Source organism: Pinus tabuliformis, chromosome 1_1 (genome assembly GCF_031772625.1).
Source record: "Pinus tabuliformis cultivar Carrire ecotype Pingquan chromosome 1_1, CPIR1, whole genome shotgun sequence".
NCBI lineage: Eukaryota > Viridiplantae > Streptophyta > Pinopsida > Pinales > Pinaceae > Pinus > Pinus tabuliformis.
This window is the reverse complement of record NC_142297.1, coordinates 996,735,065-996,751,464: the sequence shown is the minus strand read 5'-3', so window position 1 is coordinate 996,751,464 and position 16,400 is coordinate 996,735,065. Positions and strand designations below refer to the sequence as shown.

Here is a 16,400-nt window from a genome sequence, read left to right as displayed (position 1 = left end):
ATGACAGACACTAATAAAGCTTTGAGGACAAAGCTTCCGAAGGAAGGGGCTATGTTATGAATATAATTCATAACAAATGACATAAATAAAATTAATGTAAATATTAAATAATTAAATATTAATTAGGTTAAATAGTCATTAAGTTAGGTGAAAAGGCATGTCTAAAAGACATGCCCGTTCACGAAAAGTCACCTGCTGGGGTATAAAAGTAGGGCCTCATTGTAACATTCAAATCATCTTATACAATTATATATATATATATATATATATATATATATATAAAATTATTATTATTAAATACCTCGTGTATTTTAACATATTAAGTCTTCAAGCTATTAGTCTTAGTGCTTCAGCCATAGTTTTTATGCTACAGAGCTCCTAGGGGCGTGGGGTACTTCTTGGAGCTAGCTATGAGCGACCATAGGGTGAGTGGTTCACCTTTCCTTAGTGGTGTGCTGGATACAGGGTGAGCGGTTCACCTTCCCCTGTGATAACCCATTATGGTTGACATGTGTGTAGGGTAAGTGGTTCACCTTCCCCTACCCAAACACATGTATGTAGGGCGAGTGGTTCACCTTCCCCTACAATTGATATATGCATAGGATGAGTGGTTCACCTTCTCCTATGGCACATGAGCAGGAGGAGTGGTTCACCTTTTCCTGTTGATGCCCCAACACATATCCTACCAATTGAGTCTGGGACTCGTGAGAAGTACCTCTCATCTGGCCAATGAGTTGGGAAAAGATGGTTAGGGACCATATCACTACCGATGGACGCATCGTGTATTGTTGTACTCCCTATGACTGAGATACATGGTGTTCAACAACTTGATCTGGGATCAAGGACTGACTTTAGTCAGTGGAGAGTGGTATGATACACTCTCGATCACTTATTCTTCAATATTTCTTCATGGTTCAGCAGAGCAGAGCAATGATGGCATGATGTTTCAGGTGACAGGTTGGCATGATGATGGATTGGCAGGTGGAATTCTCCCTAGTTGATAGGGAGTGTTAAAATTGGCAACTAGGGCCAACTTCCACCTTAGGATAGCTCATATGATGGAGATGATTATTGCATTGGATTCCTCTTTCCGGAGAAAGACAATTTTGATATAACGATCATCTCATTCTAACAAGCAGAAATGGAATTATGAATTTATTCTTCTTATGGACAAAATTTTCAAGGTCAGCCTTAGTCAAATGTAGGCTCATGAAGCCCAATAGATGGGCCTCCTCACCCTCAACGAATTGTATAAATAGGAGTGACCCTTCCCTCATTTGGACATTCACTCATCACACATCACATCATCTCTCTTCTCTTATTTGGTTCGTACAGCTATTGGAGGCAGCTTTTCACATGTGTGGCAAGAGGGCGAGTTTTTCTAGGGCAAAATAGGTCGAAATTTCGGAGCATTGACCAAGGGGGATTTGACCAACGTTGACCTCAATTTTTGGACCACAATTCTGATTTTTCTAGGCCGCATTTATTGGTACAGAAATCGAGGAGTTTGGGACAAGTTGACCAGCATTGACTTTAGGTTGACTTCATTTTTTACTGCAGAAAATTACAGTAGTGTTTCTCTCCTTTGACTGGGTTTGACCGAATTGTTTTGGGTTGATTTTGACTCTCCTGGAAGACCGAATTGGACTGTTGTTTGGAGGACATTTTGGGACAGCTTTGACCATCGTTGACTTTTTGGTTAGGGTTGCATTGACTATTGGTTTGACTGTTGATTTGGCAGATCTGTTTTGGGCTTGTACTTATGATATTTGTACTCTCTCTCTGCTGAACTATTGAAGAATAATAAGAAGATTTGATCAAAGGGTTTCCCCACATTGGGGTTTGTCCCTGGCATCCGCCACATCTTGTGTCCTCTTGTCTTGGCTTGTTTTCTACATATGATTTTATGTTCTATCTGCATTTACTGTCAATGTTTATAAGTTAATGTGATTGCTACTGGATATAATTAGAAATTGTCATTGGGCTGCTAAAGGAACATTGAAGTAAATTGTGCTTAAGCATAGAACATACCATTGTTATCAAAAATTAACATATTCTAAGTCAATAGTGCCATTGTACTTTTAAAGAGACCCTTCTTGGGCTTTTGAATCATGTAAAAAGGTTACGTATTGAGTCAAATATGAATTTTGTTGTCTCCACACCAAGTCGGCCTCAAAGGAGGCTATTCGACTATAAATGAAGCCATTTGAATTCCATTTGAAGCACACTCTCTCACAAGCAATTTCGATCTCTCTTGAAGCCAGAAGAAGTGCGAAATGAAAGGAGGAGAAGGAAGTGCAACTATCTCTCTCTCTCATTCCCTAGTTTGGAAGATCGAAGTTCTCTTATTAATGTCATAGCCAATTTTCGTATGATGTCGTAGCTAGTTGCCATGTTGATGCCATAGTCAGTTGTCGTGTGATGTTGCCACCTCAAGAAGCTATATTGGGCCAAGATCAAATGTTTTGAGTAAAGATCGATGTCTCTAAGGCAAGGTCGAAGTTGATAGGTCGAAGAAAGTGTTGTCGCTGCTACTGTTGCTGCTAGGTCAAGAAGGATCATCTGCAAGTAAGGAAGAAGGCTGACTTGGAGTGGAGGAAAGTTTGTGTCAAGGTCAAGAGTCTTGGAATATCTCCGGAAAACTATTGAAGGAAGAATTACTGATTGGGTTTTCCCTAGAGAGGGGTTTTGCCCTGGCTGTGAGCCTACATCTGGTGTCCATTGTTTTATGTGTTATTGCTTTGCTAATTGCTTGATGAACAAAAAGAAAGAAGATATAAAGAAACAAATAACAAATCAAGAACATCAGAAGTAATTATCAAGAATAAGAAAATCTTTCTGCCTTTCTGATTTTCTAATAAAGTGAACACACTTTTGCAGCAAATAGAAGAGCTCAAAGCTTTGGTAAATAACCTAACCCTCAGCATGAACGATACAGCTAACTCAATCAATCCAATCACAGTGAATTGTCTTGTTTAAATGAACCTGCCCTAGACCTGGGCAAGTTCATTGTTCTGAGAGATTATATTATAAATCAGTAGCTGAATGTTATGTAATTTTTTCATTTTGGTGGGGCGATTTCGTAAGGTGTTCACCTATAAAACCCCCTTTTTCGATGCTCAAAATCGTGTCCCTCATGACAAGATAGTAATACTCTTAGATAGGAGGGAACAAACTGAAATTTTCTCCTAAATGTTTTCCTATGACCCAGCCACAGACTTGAATATAAATGCAAAAAATCTCATTGCAGTTAAAAAGAAAAAAATGCAGAGAGCTGCATTATAAATATCAAAAATAGCAAGCTTGAAATTATGAAAATTATATCTGTAACTACAGTGCCTTGAATTTCGTGGGTGACAGAGTTGAAAACCAATTGAGCTAGCCCCGAGGGTTAGCTCAATTGGTCAAGTCCTCGTCGTTAAAGCACCCTTGCTATTGAGAGGTCACGGGTTCAATTCTCTCGACATTCTCGGGGTCAGGCTCTGTGGTTGAGCCGATAGGAAGTGATCCCTTCAAGTGGTTATGCCTAGTACAAATATTTTGTGGATGTAGCGATCACAGATCTTCGAGCTTCATGAACCACATAGAAAGAAAATCAATTGAGCCGGTTGATTCCCAATGTCAATCAACTCAGAAAATTCAAATAAACTTTATAAGAAATATTCAATAAAGTAATCAACTATTGGTTGGTGATAAGTTCAATAGCTCCAAGCTTTGAAATGAATTTGATAATACCTTTATGTATACAAGCTACCAATAAGATTTATGATAGCATCTTTGAGTACCTAGAGCAAGTTTCACCCAACAGTGTCCCACGTTACCCCAAAAAGTTGCATGAACAGGAGTGGCAGTTGCAGGGGGGGTCATCCTTGATCTTAGGGGGAAACAAGAATTGTTTTATGAATGGGGTTTAGGGCTAGCCACAAACAACCAGGATGAGGAGTATGCTCTCCTATAGGGATTACTCTCTATAAATGCAGCCAGAGTGAGGACAATGACTGTTATTGGTTATTCAAGAATAATTAACAATCTTTTGAACAACAAGAAAACCCCATCCAATAGCAAGCTAGCCTACCTCATAGCAAGAATAATCAAGGAGATCCTTCGGTTCAAGGATGTCGCCTTTTTCCAAGTTCTAAAGGCCATAAATCATCAAGCAGACACCCTTGCAAACAAGGCCTCCAAATTGAGAGAAGGAATTCTAAGGAAAAATAGGGTTATTTCTTTCCAAGCTATCCCCTAGGTTGTTATCCAAAGTCACTTGCGCTTTGTGACATGTACCAGACTCATTAATCAACACACATCAGTGTATAAACGCCATCATAATATTAAAAAGACAGAGATAGGATGCAAAGTGTGCCACTCTTACGATGTCCTCACACATGCTATTCTTTATGCTAGGCCAGCAATTTGAAGCCCACAGAGAATTTATGCAGGGGATAGAAGGGATAAAGGTTCAGAGTGCAGGGCTTTATCTGGCAAGGGGACATAGTGGTGGTTGGCTCTCATTCAGCTGGAACCTTGAGTAAGCAACCCACTCACCTTTTAAATTATCTCAATGTTCGTTGGCGTTTTCTCAGTTGTTTTGGCTCAACCACAAGTGGTTTCTATCTCAGCCCAATGCCCTCTGATAGTGTTTGTTTGGAATTCAGTCCCTGTCCTTATTTGGAGTGCTAGTGTCTTCCTGGAGCCCCTGCCCCTTGGCAGTGGAAACAGGGGCCTTGGGTTCTTCTTTTTCTAGGTAGTCTCTTCTGGACGAAGGCTTCAAATCCCACTTTCTTGATTCTGTTTGATTCCAAGAAAGGAAATTTGAGCTGGTTGCCTGTGATCACTCTATTCTCTGGCATGAGTGTTGTGTATTTTCCCTCTTGGATTGGCATTTCAAACTAGTTTGTTGTGCTTGCTAATTGGGAAAGCCCAATGCAGGCCCACATTATTGTTTCTTTGGGTGCTTAATATCTACCCTCTGTTTGGGCATCAGTGGAAATTTCTAGTCATGTGACATGGACTATAGAGAAATACAGGAAATGTACAGAATATTGTGTAGGCGTGATGATTTTAATTTTTATCAACAGCGTAAGCACATCTATATTCTCAGTGACTACTAAGGTCCATGAGAATGAACACCAATGCATATCTCAAAATGCAGTGGTTATGAACACTCGTGTAGAAAAAAAGGCAAATTCAAATTCTCCCACTCAGCTACCTCAAATTACAGAATGCCAGTGAATTCTGGCCCCAATGATCTCATGGAAGAGGAAACAGTTTCATCAAATGATTGAAGACATGGACTTGTGCATTCGGGAATCTCACCCACCAATATCAGTCAAGGCCAGCTCCCAGCAAGCATGTTTTTCACGTTATGTAGAACAATATTAAATTTACATGTCTTTTAAAGAGTTTACAATAGCATAAAAATTTTGAAACCCTCACATACTGCTTGATAGTAATGTTGGTTTTTGTTAAATGACAACATTCGTTTTGTATTACTACTCCATCCAGCTCGGCTGCAGCTTATTTCTAATACAAATATTACCTATTTATGTTTAAAACAAAAGCTGCACGAAAAATCATCCAATCTTTGTGACTTATCCTCGACCATCTGCATCAAAGTACTTATTAGTGCATCCAGAGTTAGTCACTTCTCACACAATCTTTCCTAAGCCTTGGAGACAACACGAGACCACATCAAGAAAAAACAACATGGCCACTCTCCACTCCTATGTAAGGCCCTGAAACTGAAAAAACCAATCAGTAATGGTTAGAAAACTATTCCTTAAATGTTTTCGTGTTTTGAAAGTCAACATTTGAATATTTTCATTGCAAATACTTATATAATATCTTCCTCGGTAGCAAGGCCTTGAGAAATTCCTTTGTTGGTCAATGCCCCATCTCTAGCTAGTGGAGTCAGGGTCTCCAAAATCCTCATTGCATTGTTTTCAATCTATAATTCCTTGTCGACTGTAACCCTGGTTAGCTTTTGTTACATTGCCTTCATTCTCAACACATTCCATTTCATCTTCACAAATAACTCATAGTAACTTCTTCATTCAAGTGAAATATAAGAAGACACCCAGCTCATCATCTCAATAGAAATTGTGTGTTCACTGTATACTATAGCAGCATTGCATGGAATTCTATGATTGGCATCATCATTGGTATCTCATTCGCTCTACGTCATAACAATCTAATACTCTAAACTTCCACCCAACATATTTCCCAAGTGATTTTCTTTCTTTCTTCTAATTATCTAAATCTTCCTAGTGAACTTATCTTATAGGCTTGTCACTAGCATCATCAATCATTCACACTTGCTTCCAAATATCCAATGTCAACACATTTCATTGTCAGTTCCTTTCATATATTGTCAACTCTGCCTACCTTCTTCATCACTTATCTTTCTTGTCATTGCCTTTCATGTTACTTCCTTTTGTTACCTGCTACTTGAAAAGATGGACAAATAATCCATTCAATGCTCTTATAATATTTTCTTGTGTGAGTCTATTGAGATGTCCTTGCTGAAATATACAACAAACAACCAATTCATATATCTTTCTACCATCAATCAATAATCACCTTTAGGTGTAACAATTGCCCACAACTTGAAGTATTCAACAAATTATGACTAAGTTCCTACTAATTTACAAGACATTTTACATTGAATAACTGAGCTTCCAAGATATGAAGAAAAGAGGCCAAGGAAGAAAGGAATCTTTTTGGGGAAGGATTTTTAGGAATCTGAGCACAAGTCATGAATGGACTAGGGTACTCTGGCTTGTGCTAAAGCCTTATTGTCTACTATCACAGTTACCATCCAAGATTTGCAGTCTGATACCAGCAGAGTATCTTCACAAGATGAATAATATCTTGCAACGCTGTATTTGGCATGACTGTGGTGGGCTTATGAGAAGCCCATTTCTAAGTACAACAGCAAGAAGTTGTACTTGCTTTTGCACAGAAGACTCCCTGGCCTTTACTCGGAATGCACGATGGTCCTCCTTAGTGTTAATTTTTCATCAATTTGTTCTCTGCTGCAACTATTACTTCAACAAAGTTCAATAGCATCCAATTTAGCAATTTCACTTCTTCAATTATCCAATAGCAGTAGAGCAATGGTAGATAGAACAATTAAGCAAATGTACAATAAAAGATAGCCAAGAGACAAGAGACACAAATTTGGTCAAAGACCAGGGCAAAACCCATTGTGGGGAAAACCCTTGCAAATCTTCTTCTTATTAGATTGTCTTCAAATGTTCAGCAGAGAGAGTACATCATCCATATCCAATATCCCAACAATGTAAAGTCAAATCTATGCCAAAATGATGAAGAAAAGTCAAATTTAGTTGACTGTCAAATATGCAAAAAGTCAACAGCAGTTGACTGCCCTAACCAGTCAAATCATGGACAAATATGCTCCAATCTAATTCGGTCAAAGCCCAGTCAATGCGGCCTCTTTTGCTGGTCAAGGATCAGTTAAAACAGTCCCAAAAACTTCGGTCAAACCCAGTCAAAGGAGAGAGAAAGTCTGCTGTTACAGTCTGCAATTTTCTGCGGTCAAACAAGAAAGTCAACGACAGTCAAACTGCTCAGAATTCCTAAATTTTGGTGTCCTTCAATGCAGCCTGCAAAAATCGATTTTTTCCACCCAAAAACAAAGCCAAATGATGTCAATTTCTCCCAGGTCAACGTTGGTCAATGTTTTGCAATTGTCTGAAATTCAGCTGTGTAATCCGGCCCTGTAGTCAACCCTGTAATTCAGCCACCTGTACTTCGCATTAGAGAGAGAGAAGACTTCTATTTCTGAGTTGTACGAACCAAATAGGAGGAGGTGACATAAGATATGTGAGATGATGAAGTGCCAAATGAGGATGAAGGCCTCTTGTATTTATACCAATCCGAATGGGTGAAATGACGCGCCCTTTGGGCTTTTGAGCCTACATGTCATTGAAGCCAACCTTAACAATTTGTACATGAGTGAAAATAAATTAAAAATCCAACTTCCGCTTGTCCAAAATGGGTGATCTTTAGGTCGATGTTGGACCTCTCAAAGAGAGAAATTTAATGCAACAATTGTCTTCATCAAATGAGCTGTCCAATGTGGAATTAACCCTAATTGCATAATTTAACACTTCCTCTCAACTAGGGAGAATTCCACCTGTCAATATTTGTCCATAGAGCATCATATCCTTCTGTCATCATGTACCATCTTTGCTTGTCTCTGCTCATCTCTTGTTGAACATTCTCCAATCTAAAGAAGAAGAAATGCTACAGGAGAGCTCTAACTACCATCCTGCCTCTATCACCATCGGGGAGACTCTGCTACCACCTGGATCCAAAGACAATGGGCGAGACCCCCCTACCCCAGGCGTAGGGATCACACTCTATCCCAAAGTCCCTGACAATAGGTGAGATCAACATAAGGATCACACTCTACCCTATTGTCCCTAACCATCCATATTAACCCTAAACTTAAAGAGTCGGATGGTAGAACACATGCATCCACCAACTTGGGTGATATACACCTACTACAAGGGGTAGGGATCACACTCTATCCCATGTCCCTCAACCCATTGGCCAGATGGGATAGGTTATCCCATAAAGTAAGCAGGACGCTAACTAAGGCATTCTATGACTAGGGGAGATCTCAAGCCTCAACATCCTATTGATCAGAGGCCTCTCATCCCCAGGAGCCCTATAGCTCCATTCCGACCCTGCTCAATGTTCTTGATTAGCCTAGACCCTTATTCGAAAGGGTCATCTCAACCAGTCCAAGTTGCTCTCTAAATACCAAGAACTTCCCTTTCGGCAAAGGCTTGGTGAGGATGTCAGCTATCTACTCATCTGTCGAAATGTGATGGAGTCTCATAGCTCCTCTCTGCACCATGTCATGGATGTAATGATATCTGATCTCGATATGCTTGGACTTGTCGTGAAACACAGGATTCTCGGACAAACAAATCCCACTTTTGTTGTCGCAATAGATGACTGTCATGTCCAGAACCTACTCAAATAGCTCTCCAAAGAGCTTCCTCAACCAAACTACTTCACAACTCGCAATACTTGGCCTCAATAGTGCTAAGAGCTATGGATTTCTGTTTTCTGCTCATCCATGATATCATGGCAGATCCCAGACTAAAACAAAATCCGGAAGTACTCTTCCTATCAACAACATTATTGGCCCAATTTGCATCTATATCTCCATGTAATCTAACATCTCCAACGCAATATCTTAGTCCAAGGTTAATAGTCCCATGTATATATCTCAAAACATGCTTGGCAGCGACCCAATGTACATGGTGAGGCTCGGTCATAAACTGGCTCAAAGTGTTAACTGCGAAGCATATGTCGGGGCGAGTATTCACGAGAAACATCAGAGCACCAACCAATTGTCTATACTCAGAAGGGTTTGCTAGGTCCGGTCTAACGGCTTCTCCACACAACTTCTTGAAATTCATCTCCATAGCTGTAGGCAAGGACTTGCACTCAGTCATACCAAATCTCTCTAGGAGTTTCACAATATATTTTCCTTGTGAAAGGAAAATCTCGCCCAACTTTTGCCATACTTCTAATCCCTAGAAATAGTGTATCAAACCAAGGTCTTTTATCTCAAATTCGGAAGCTAACTTCCTCTTACATTCTAGAATGAGAGAGTTTGAACCTGTCATGAATAAGTCATCAACATATAATACCAAAATGAAATGAGAGGCATACCTTGGACCGATTTGAAGTACAAGCTTGGATCAGCATTGCTCCTTGTGAAGCCCAGCGTTATCAAGTACCTGTCGATACGAGCATACCAAGCACGGGGGGCTTGCTTCAATCCATAGAGAGTTTTCTTCAATTGGCCCTGCACTTCGAATTAGAGAGAGGGAAGACTTCTATTTCTTAGTTGTACGAACCAAATAGGAGGAGGTGAGATAAGATATGTGTGATGATGAAGTGCCAAATGAGGATGAAGGCCTCTTGTATTTATACCAATCTGAGTGGATGAAAAGACACGTCCTTTGGGCTTCTAAGCCTACATGTCATTGAAGCTGACCTTAACAATTTGTACACGAGTCAAAATAAATTAAAAATCCAACTTCTACTTGTCCAAAATGGGTGATCTTTAGGTCGATTTTGGATCTCTCAAAGAGAGGAATTTAATGCAACAATTATCTTCATCAAATGACCCGTCCAAAGTGGAATTAACCCTAGTTGCATAATTTAAACACTTAGATGCTGAATTTCAGTGAATTACTCACCTGAGTAAGGTTTGGTCATACATAGTTTCTTATAGAGTCAAAGCCTTTTACATAGTTTCTTATAGACTCAAAATCTTTTCATGGTTAGTGATTTATCAAAGGCTAACGACTACAGCTAGGCTTGCCAAGAGTGGTTTCACAGGTTACAGGTATCTTACCTGTTACAAATCTGAATTTCTCAATCATATTCTATCAGAGTGTCAGTTTGCACGACAATGTTAAAAGCTAGTTCGGAATAAACTTTCAGATATATTTTAAGGAACTCTTCACTGAAAAGCTTCTTGATTAGTGACGCTAACTTAATCATGCCCAGTTCATATGTTGGCATGTGGCATCGTTCCAAATGTTAGCTTTATTCTCTCTTTGGAAAACAAGTTGTACGTGGATCTTTGATGATTCTATAAATCCAAAAGCTACATAACACCCTGCCTTACCATTTAACATAGACCCCACTGAAACTAATTTATGAGATTCGGCTATGAGGGCCATTGCATTTTAAATCCTTCTTTACCACATACCAAAACTCCAAATCATATATGAGGTAGATATAGCATCAACATGCCTCGGTGAGGCAATTGCACCCTAAAATCCCTTCTCAACAAGTACATATACACTCAAAACACCATTGTAACACGTTACAGCATCAACTATTGTTCAATGAACACTTTCCTTTAACCCTAAAAAACAACAGGCTGATGCAATATTTATACCTTTTTGTGTGCGGTATTTCGAAGCGACTAATAAAGGAGAGAAACATGATGCATTTAGCATTTTAACTAGACAGTTCAGTGAAAGCTTGATGCAAGTAAATACACAGGTAGAATAGTAGAGCTGCTTACTTCTATTAGCTATCTTGGATGCAATCTCTTCAGAGGGAAGCCAAATGAAGTGAAAAGGAGAATCCTCGTGGTGATTGGGAGGAAGCTTCCACTGCAATTCTGCATCGCCTCCGAAGAGCTTGGCCAAAGCTTCCACCTCTGGCCGCCTGTAATCTAACAATCTGTGAAAAAAATAACACAGAAACCACATATTCACCTAAAACCCTCTTCTTTCTTCACGCCGAAATAACCAGTTCGATTATCAGAGGGTAGAAAGATAGAGCTTGCATTTTTTTTTTTATAGCATTTCGTTTCAATCTATTTCATTCAACACACCCCCACTGCAACATTTCAGTTTTCATTCATGCTCTCTGTTTTGGTTGGGAGAAGCCACTTAAAAATTCAAATGCTTTTCTTCCCTCACCGTTGTCTAAAAACAAATTTATAAATTAATGGGATTTAGGGATATACCATTTTTTTCCCTCACTGTTGTCTAAAAACAAATTTATAAATTAATAATGGGATTTAGGGATATACCTCCTGCGAATTCCTCGTGATGGTATTATTCACTCAGTTTTGTTTTGACTATGTATTAGTTTATTTTTGACTAAAAAATTTTGAGGCTTATCCATAATTTGACATTTGGGAATTCAATTTTTGTTATTTTTTTATTATATAAAATTATTTATTTGTAAGTTGATTGGTTTACATCTTATTATGGGCTTTTTAATAACTTCTATTTCTATTAGTTACTATTTTTTGTTTTAAGTTTTTTTTTGTAATTTTGGTAGGACTATAATAAGGAATTGAACCGGTGACTTCACATCAAGGAGTGTTTTAACAGAGCACTGGGGAATTGAACCGGTGACTTCACATCAAGGAGTGTTTTAACAGAGCACTTGATCACAGTGTCTTACAAGACCCCATAAGTTTTAATTATTTTTTATTTAACTTTTTTATTTTGATATTTTTCTTTTTTTAATATTTTCAATTTCATGAATTATAGTTTTTCCTCCATATATGACTTATTATTATATTAAAAAATGTATATATATTAATATAAAGAATATTAGTATTTTTTGCTAGAAGTTGTTATACAAAATGCAGAGAAGAGTTGAGGGAGCAAGGGCGAGGAGGTTGAACCCTAGCCGCCTCTACCCCTGGTTCGTGCCTCTTTTTGCTTCATGGACGGGTCTCCGGAGGCTTCCGTTTGCTGTTGTCGAGGCTCGATGGCGGAGTTACTAAGCGTCGACTCTGGTATTTGCTTGTTTTGGGGGAGAGTTTGAGGGAGTGGGGGAGAGGCGGCTACCCTAGCTGTCTCTTCCCCTGGTTCGTGCCTTTCCTTCTTGACCAGGTCTCTGGAGCTTCCGTTCACAGTCGTCGTTGTATTTTTGCAAGAGTATTGCGTGTTTTGCCTATGTGGTTTGGTGTCGGGGTTTGTTGTTCATGGTCCAGATGGTGCGGCCTCATTGTCGTCACTGCCATGGATGTTATCCTAGTGCTGCACTTTTGATCTGATTTTGAGATTGTAGCGGGTTTGGGGTTTATGACTTGCTACCTGCTACAGGGCTACTCCGGGGCTATTTGTTTTGGGTTATTGGGCCGCCTATGCCTTGATTATACTTTGGCTTTTGGTAGTTTTGCCTTGGCGGAGCATATGTGTCTGCGACACAGGGTTTTTGTCAGTTTGTTTTCCCTCTTTGGGGTTTTAGGCTCCTGTTCTATACAGGATTTGTTGGGGTTTTCAACCTGTTTATTGTATTGATTCGAACCATATTTTTAGGGCTTTTAACGGGTACTCATTTTGGAGTTTTGCACTGTAAGTGGCTTATGTCCACTATTCTACATATGCTATTAGCATCTACAGCATGTAATTTTCTGATATTATCAATGAAAATTATGATTTTTCCATGTGAAAAAAAATAAAAAAATAAAAAAATAAAAAAACAAAAAAACAAAAACAAAAACAAAACAAAAACAAAAACAAAAACAAACAAAACAAACAAAACAAAACAACCACACAAAAAAAAACAATATTAGTATATATGTTAATTGTTTAAATTTTTTTTATTTTTGTTTATATTAATATTCTGGGTTGTTTAGTTAAGTTATTATATTTATAAAAATGGTTTTTTCATTTATATCAAGTGAATGAGTATTATATTTTGTTATATATTTTTATACTGGATTTCAAATTGTTATAAAATACAAAAATAATATATTATTTACTTCATTGGATAATGTGTATAATGTGAAGAAGTGAGACTAAAACCAGTTTAGATTTATCTGAATGTTATATCTATCATGTGTTGAAAAGGATCAAAGCTGTCGAGATGCAAAAGATCACAAGAAAATGCATGATGAAGAGAAAATTGACAAAAAAAAGGCAGAGGGAATGACAATCGAAGAGCATGAAGAACAGAGGAAACAAAAAGTTGAACAGCAAAGAACATATCAACAAAGAAAACAATATTCAACCAACTTAGGCATAGTATAAGATGCAGAAGAAAATCCAATAAAAAAAATGCTTAAGAGATATTTATGCCCAAGCTCAACCTGTAACTCTCGTTCATATGAATATTACACATCGAAAAATTTTGTGATAGGATTTATCAATTAGCTCAAGTTCAAATGTGTCATGTGTGAGGAGTCATACACTAGAAGTCAGGTATTTGACACAAATACAAGTCTAATGTGCATGAGATGTAGAAGAGAAGGAATTGAGGTTTGCACCTCGAGGGATTTGATCCCTTTCAGTGTTTGATAGATCTTGAGTTAAGATGGAATAGGTTGGTTTCAACCGTGCGCGACTACACAAAATTTGTTGAACATGTGATTAATCTAATCATTTTAGATATGTCTAAGATTAATCCAATCAGTTTCTCTTCTACATCCGATGCACATTGGACCTATATTTGCATTAAATACCTTAATTCCAACATATGATTCCTCACTCACATGACACATTTGAACTTGAGAATCCTATTACAAACTTTTCAATATGCGATATTCAGATGAGTGAGAGTTATAAGTTGAGCTTGGGCATGAATATCTTTTAAGCATTTTTCATAGAGTCTTATTTTACATATTATACTATGCCTAAGTTGGTTGAATATTGTTTTCTTTGTCGATATGTTCTTTTTTGTTTCCTTTATTCTTCATGCTCTTGAATTGTCATTCTCACTAATTTTTTTGTCAATTTTCTCTTCATAATGCATTTTCTTATATTCTTTGTTCTTGACACTATTTAGTTGTCATTTGTTCTACCATTCTTTGTCAATATGCTCTTTGATATGTTCTTTGTCCTTCAATTTTTTCTTTCATATATTCTTGTTATTATTCAATTGCCGTTTGTTGTGATTGTCTTTGTTGGTCTACTCTTTGCTTCTCTCTTTGTTTTTGACACTTCTCAGTTGTTATTTCTTGTGTCTTTCTCTGTTGACTTGCTCTTTGTTGTTCATTTCTATTTAAGATGGATCTAAGCTCTTTCTTGTTCATTTTTATTGAACATGGATATGTGTTGATGATTACTGTAACATATAAATCAGTGCATGTCGTTAATAATTATTTTATGCATACATTGAAAACAATGCGCACTATTAATTTAATCACTTTGAGAGCAATGCACATCATTCATCCATTTGCATCAAATTATAAATTAACGTCTACATTGAAATCAATCCATCATCGGTTGTCATTTATTGTGCCTTTCTTTGTTGACTTGCTCTTTGTTGTTCATTTCTATTTGAGATGGATTTAAGTAGATGATTAAGATGGATATAAGCTCTTTGTTGTTTATTTCTATTTAATATGGATCTAGGCTAACAATTAATGGAACACAAAATTCAATGCACATCATCAATAATTACTCCATGCATATATTGAAATAAACACACACTTTTTAATCTAATTACTTTGAAAATAATGTACATCATTCATCCAGTTACATCAATTCAGAAATTAACATCTACCCTTAAATCAATGCATCTAGTGCAAACAATCAAATTGGATTCAAAATCAAAATTTACATCAAAATCAATACATCAAGTGCAACCAACAAAATACAATTAGAAATCAACATCTACACTAAGATTAATGCATCAAGTGAAATCAATCAAATAATATTAGAAATCAACATATATATTGAAATCGATGCATCAAGTGCAATCAATTAAATAGGATTAGAAATTAACATATGCATTGAAATCAATGCATCTATTTTAGTATCCTAGGATGGGGTACTTGTATCAAGAGAGGGTAGGGGGTAGGTTATCGTCATCCCACCAAGCACATACCAAGAGACATAGCAACATGCCCCCATAAAGGTTTCAGTGATACATGCACGAGGCACGAGGAACTTCACATCCCACCATCCTCTGAATCATACGACAAATCCACCCCTCACTACATTTGTTATTTGATGGCCCATGATACAAGTATAGAGGATTACACATTCCTTGAGGAAATTCACCTCCCTAGACAACCTATCTTGTCGTGTCGATGCATTAAAAAGGCATTCCATGATTGTCACGTAGAGCAAGATTGTAATGACATGTGGCTTAATTGGTTTTCTTAACATTATTACTATAGTAACTCCCTACTTCATCTCAGGCTTCATAGCTTTGGCATGGGGATAAAGAATTTGGATTTTGTTGGAGGTTGGTACATTCTATTTATTTCATCCATTTTTGGGTTGATTCTGCTCCCAACGTAGTTTGATAGGCTGGTAGCTTGGTCCTTCATCTGTTTATTTTCAAGCTTAAGGAAGGAGCATGGAAACAACAAGCAATTGACCACTATTTTTGTCACCCTCTAGTTTCTATTTTTAACAGTTGTTTGTCTTATTTCTTATTTGGGTTTGGGTTGTATTGGGAAATATTTCTCTCTAGTTATGTGTTCATCGAGCAACTTCATCTTGCCAAGACCATTCCTTTATAAGCGAGTGGTTGAGGGAATAGACGGGGAAGGTTCATTCTTTGGTTCACATTGCTTTCTTTTAATTTCTTATTCACTCCTAGTTTCCTAGCAACTAGTGTTACAAGCAAGAGACATGGAATATGCCTCCTTAAGGTTAGTGCATCCCTTCCACTATTTGAGGTTGCTCGTTCTTGGGATTTAACGTTGGCTCGTGGATTTGAGATAGTGGGGGAAGAATTTGTCCCTAGGGATCATTCTCCGCACGAGTCTCCCCGTATCTCTTAGTCCTCTCTGGAGTCAGTGGGATCCCCCGCCCTCATCTTGGTGTGTATCATTTACAGTGTTTTGAACATGCCACGTAAGAGGGCTTGAGCTCATCAAGGAGTGACCTACTATCAAGAACATAGGCACACTCATACAC

General features: G+C 37.9%; 1 protein-coding gene across 1 annotated transcript in view; it reads right to left on the bottom strand.

The window, feature by feature from the left end:
- TRM11 (tRNA modification 11 protein) overlaps positions 1 to 11,501 on the bottom strand; it is a 257,824-nt gene extending 246,323 nt beyond the window's left edge. The window contains exon 1 of the mRNA XM_089393088.1: positions 11,084 to 11,501. Within this exon, the coding sequence (XP_089249214.1) occupies positions 11,084 to 11,273 (190 nt within the window). The 5' untranslated portion in view covers positions 11,274 to 11,501. The remainder of the gene's footprint in view (positions 1 to 11,083) is intronic.
- Between the last annotated feature and the right edge of the window lie 4,899 nt (positions 11,502 to 16,400).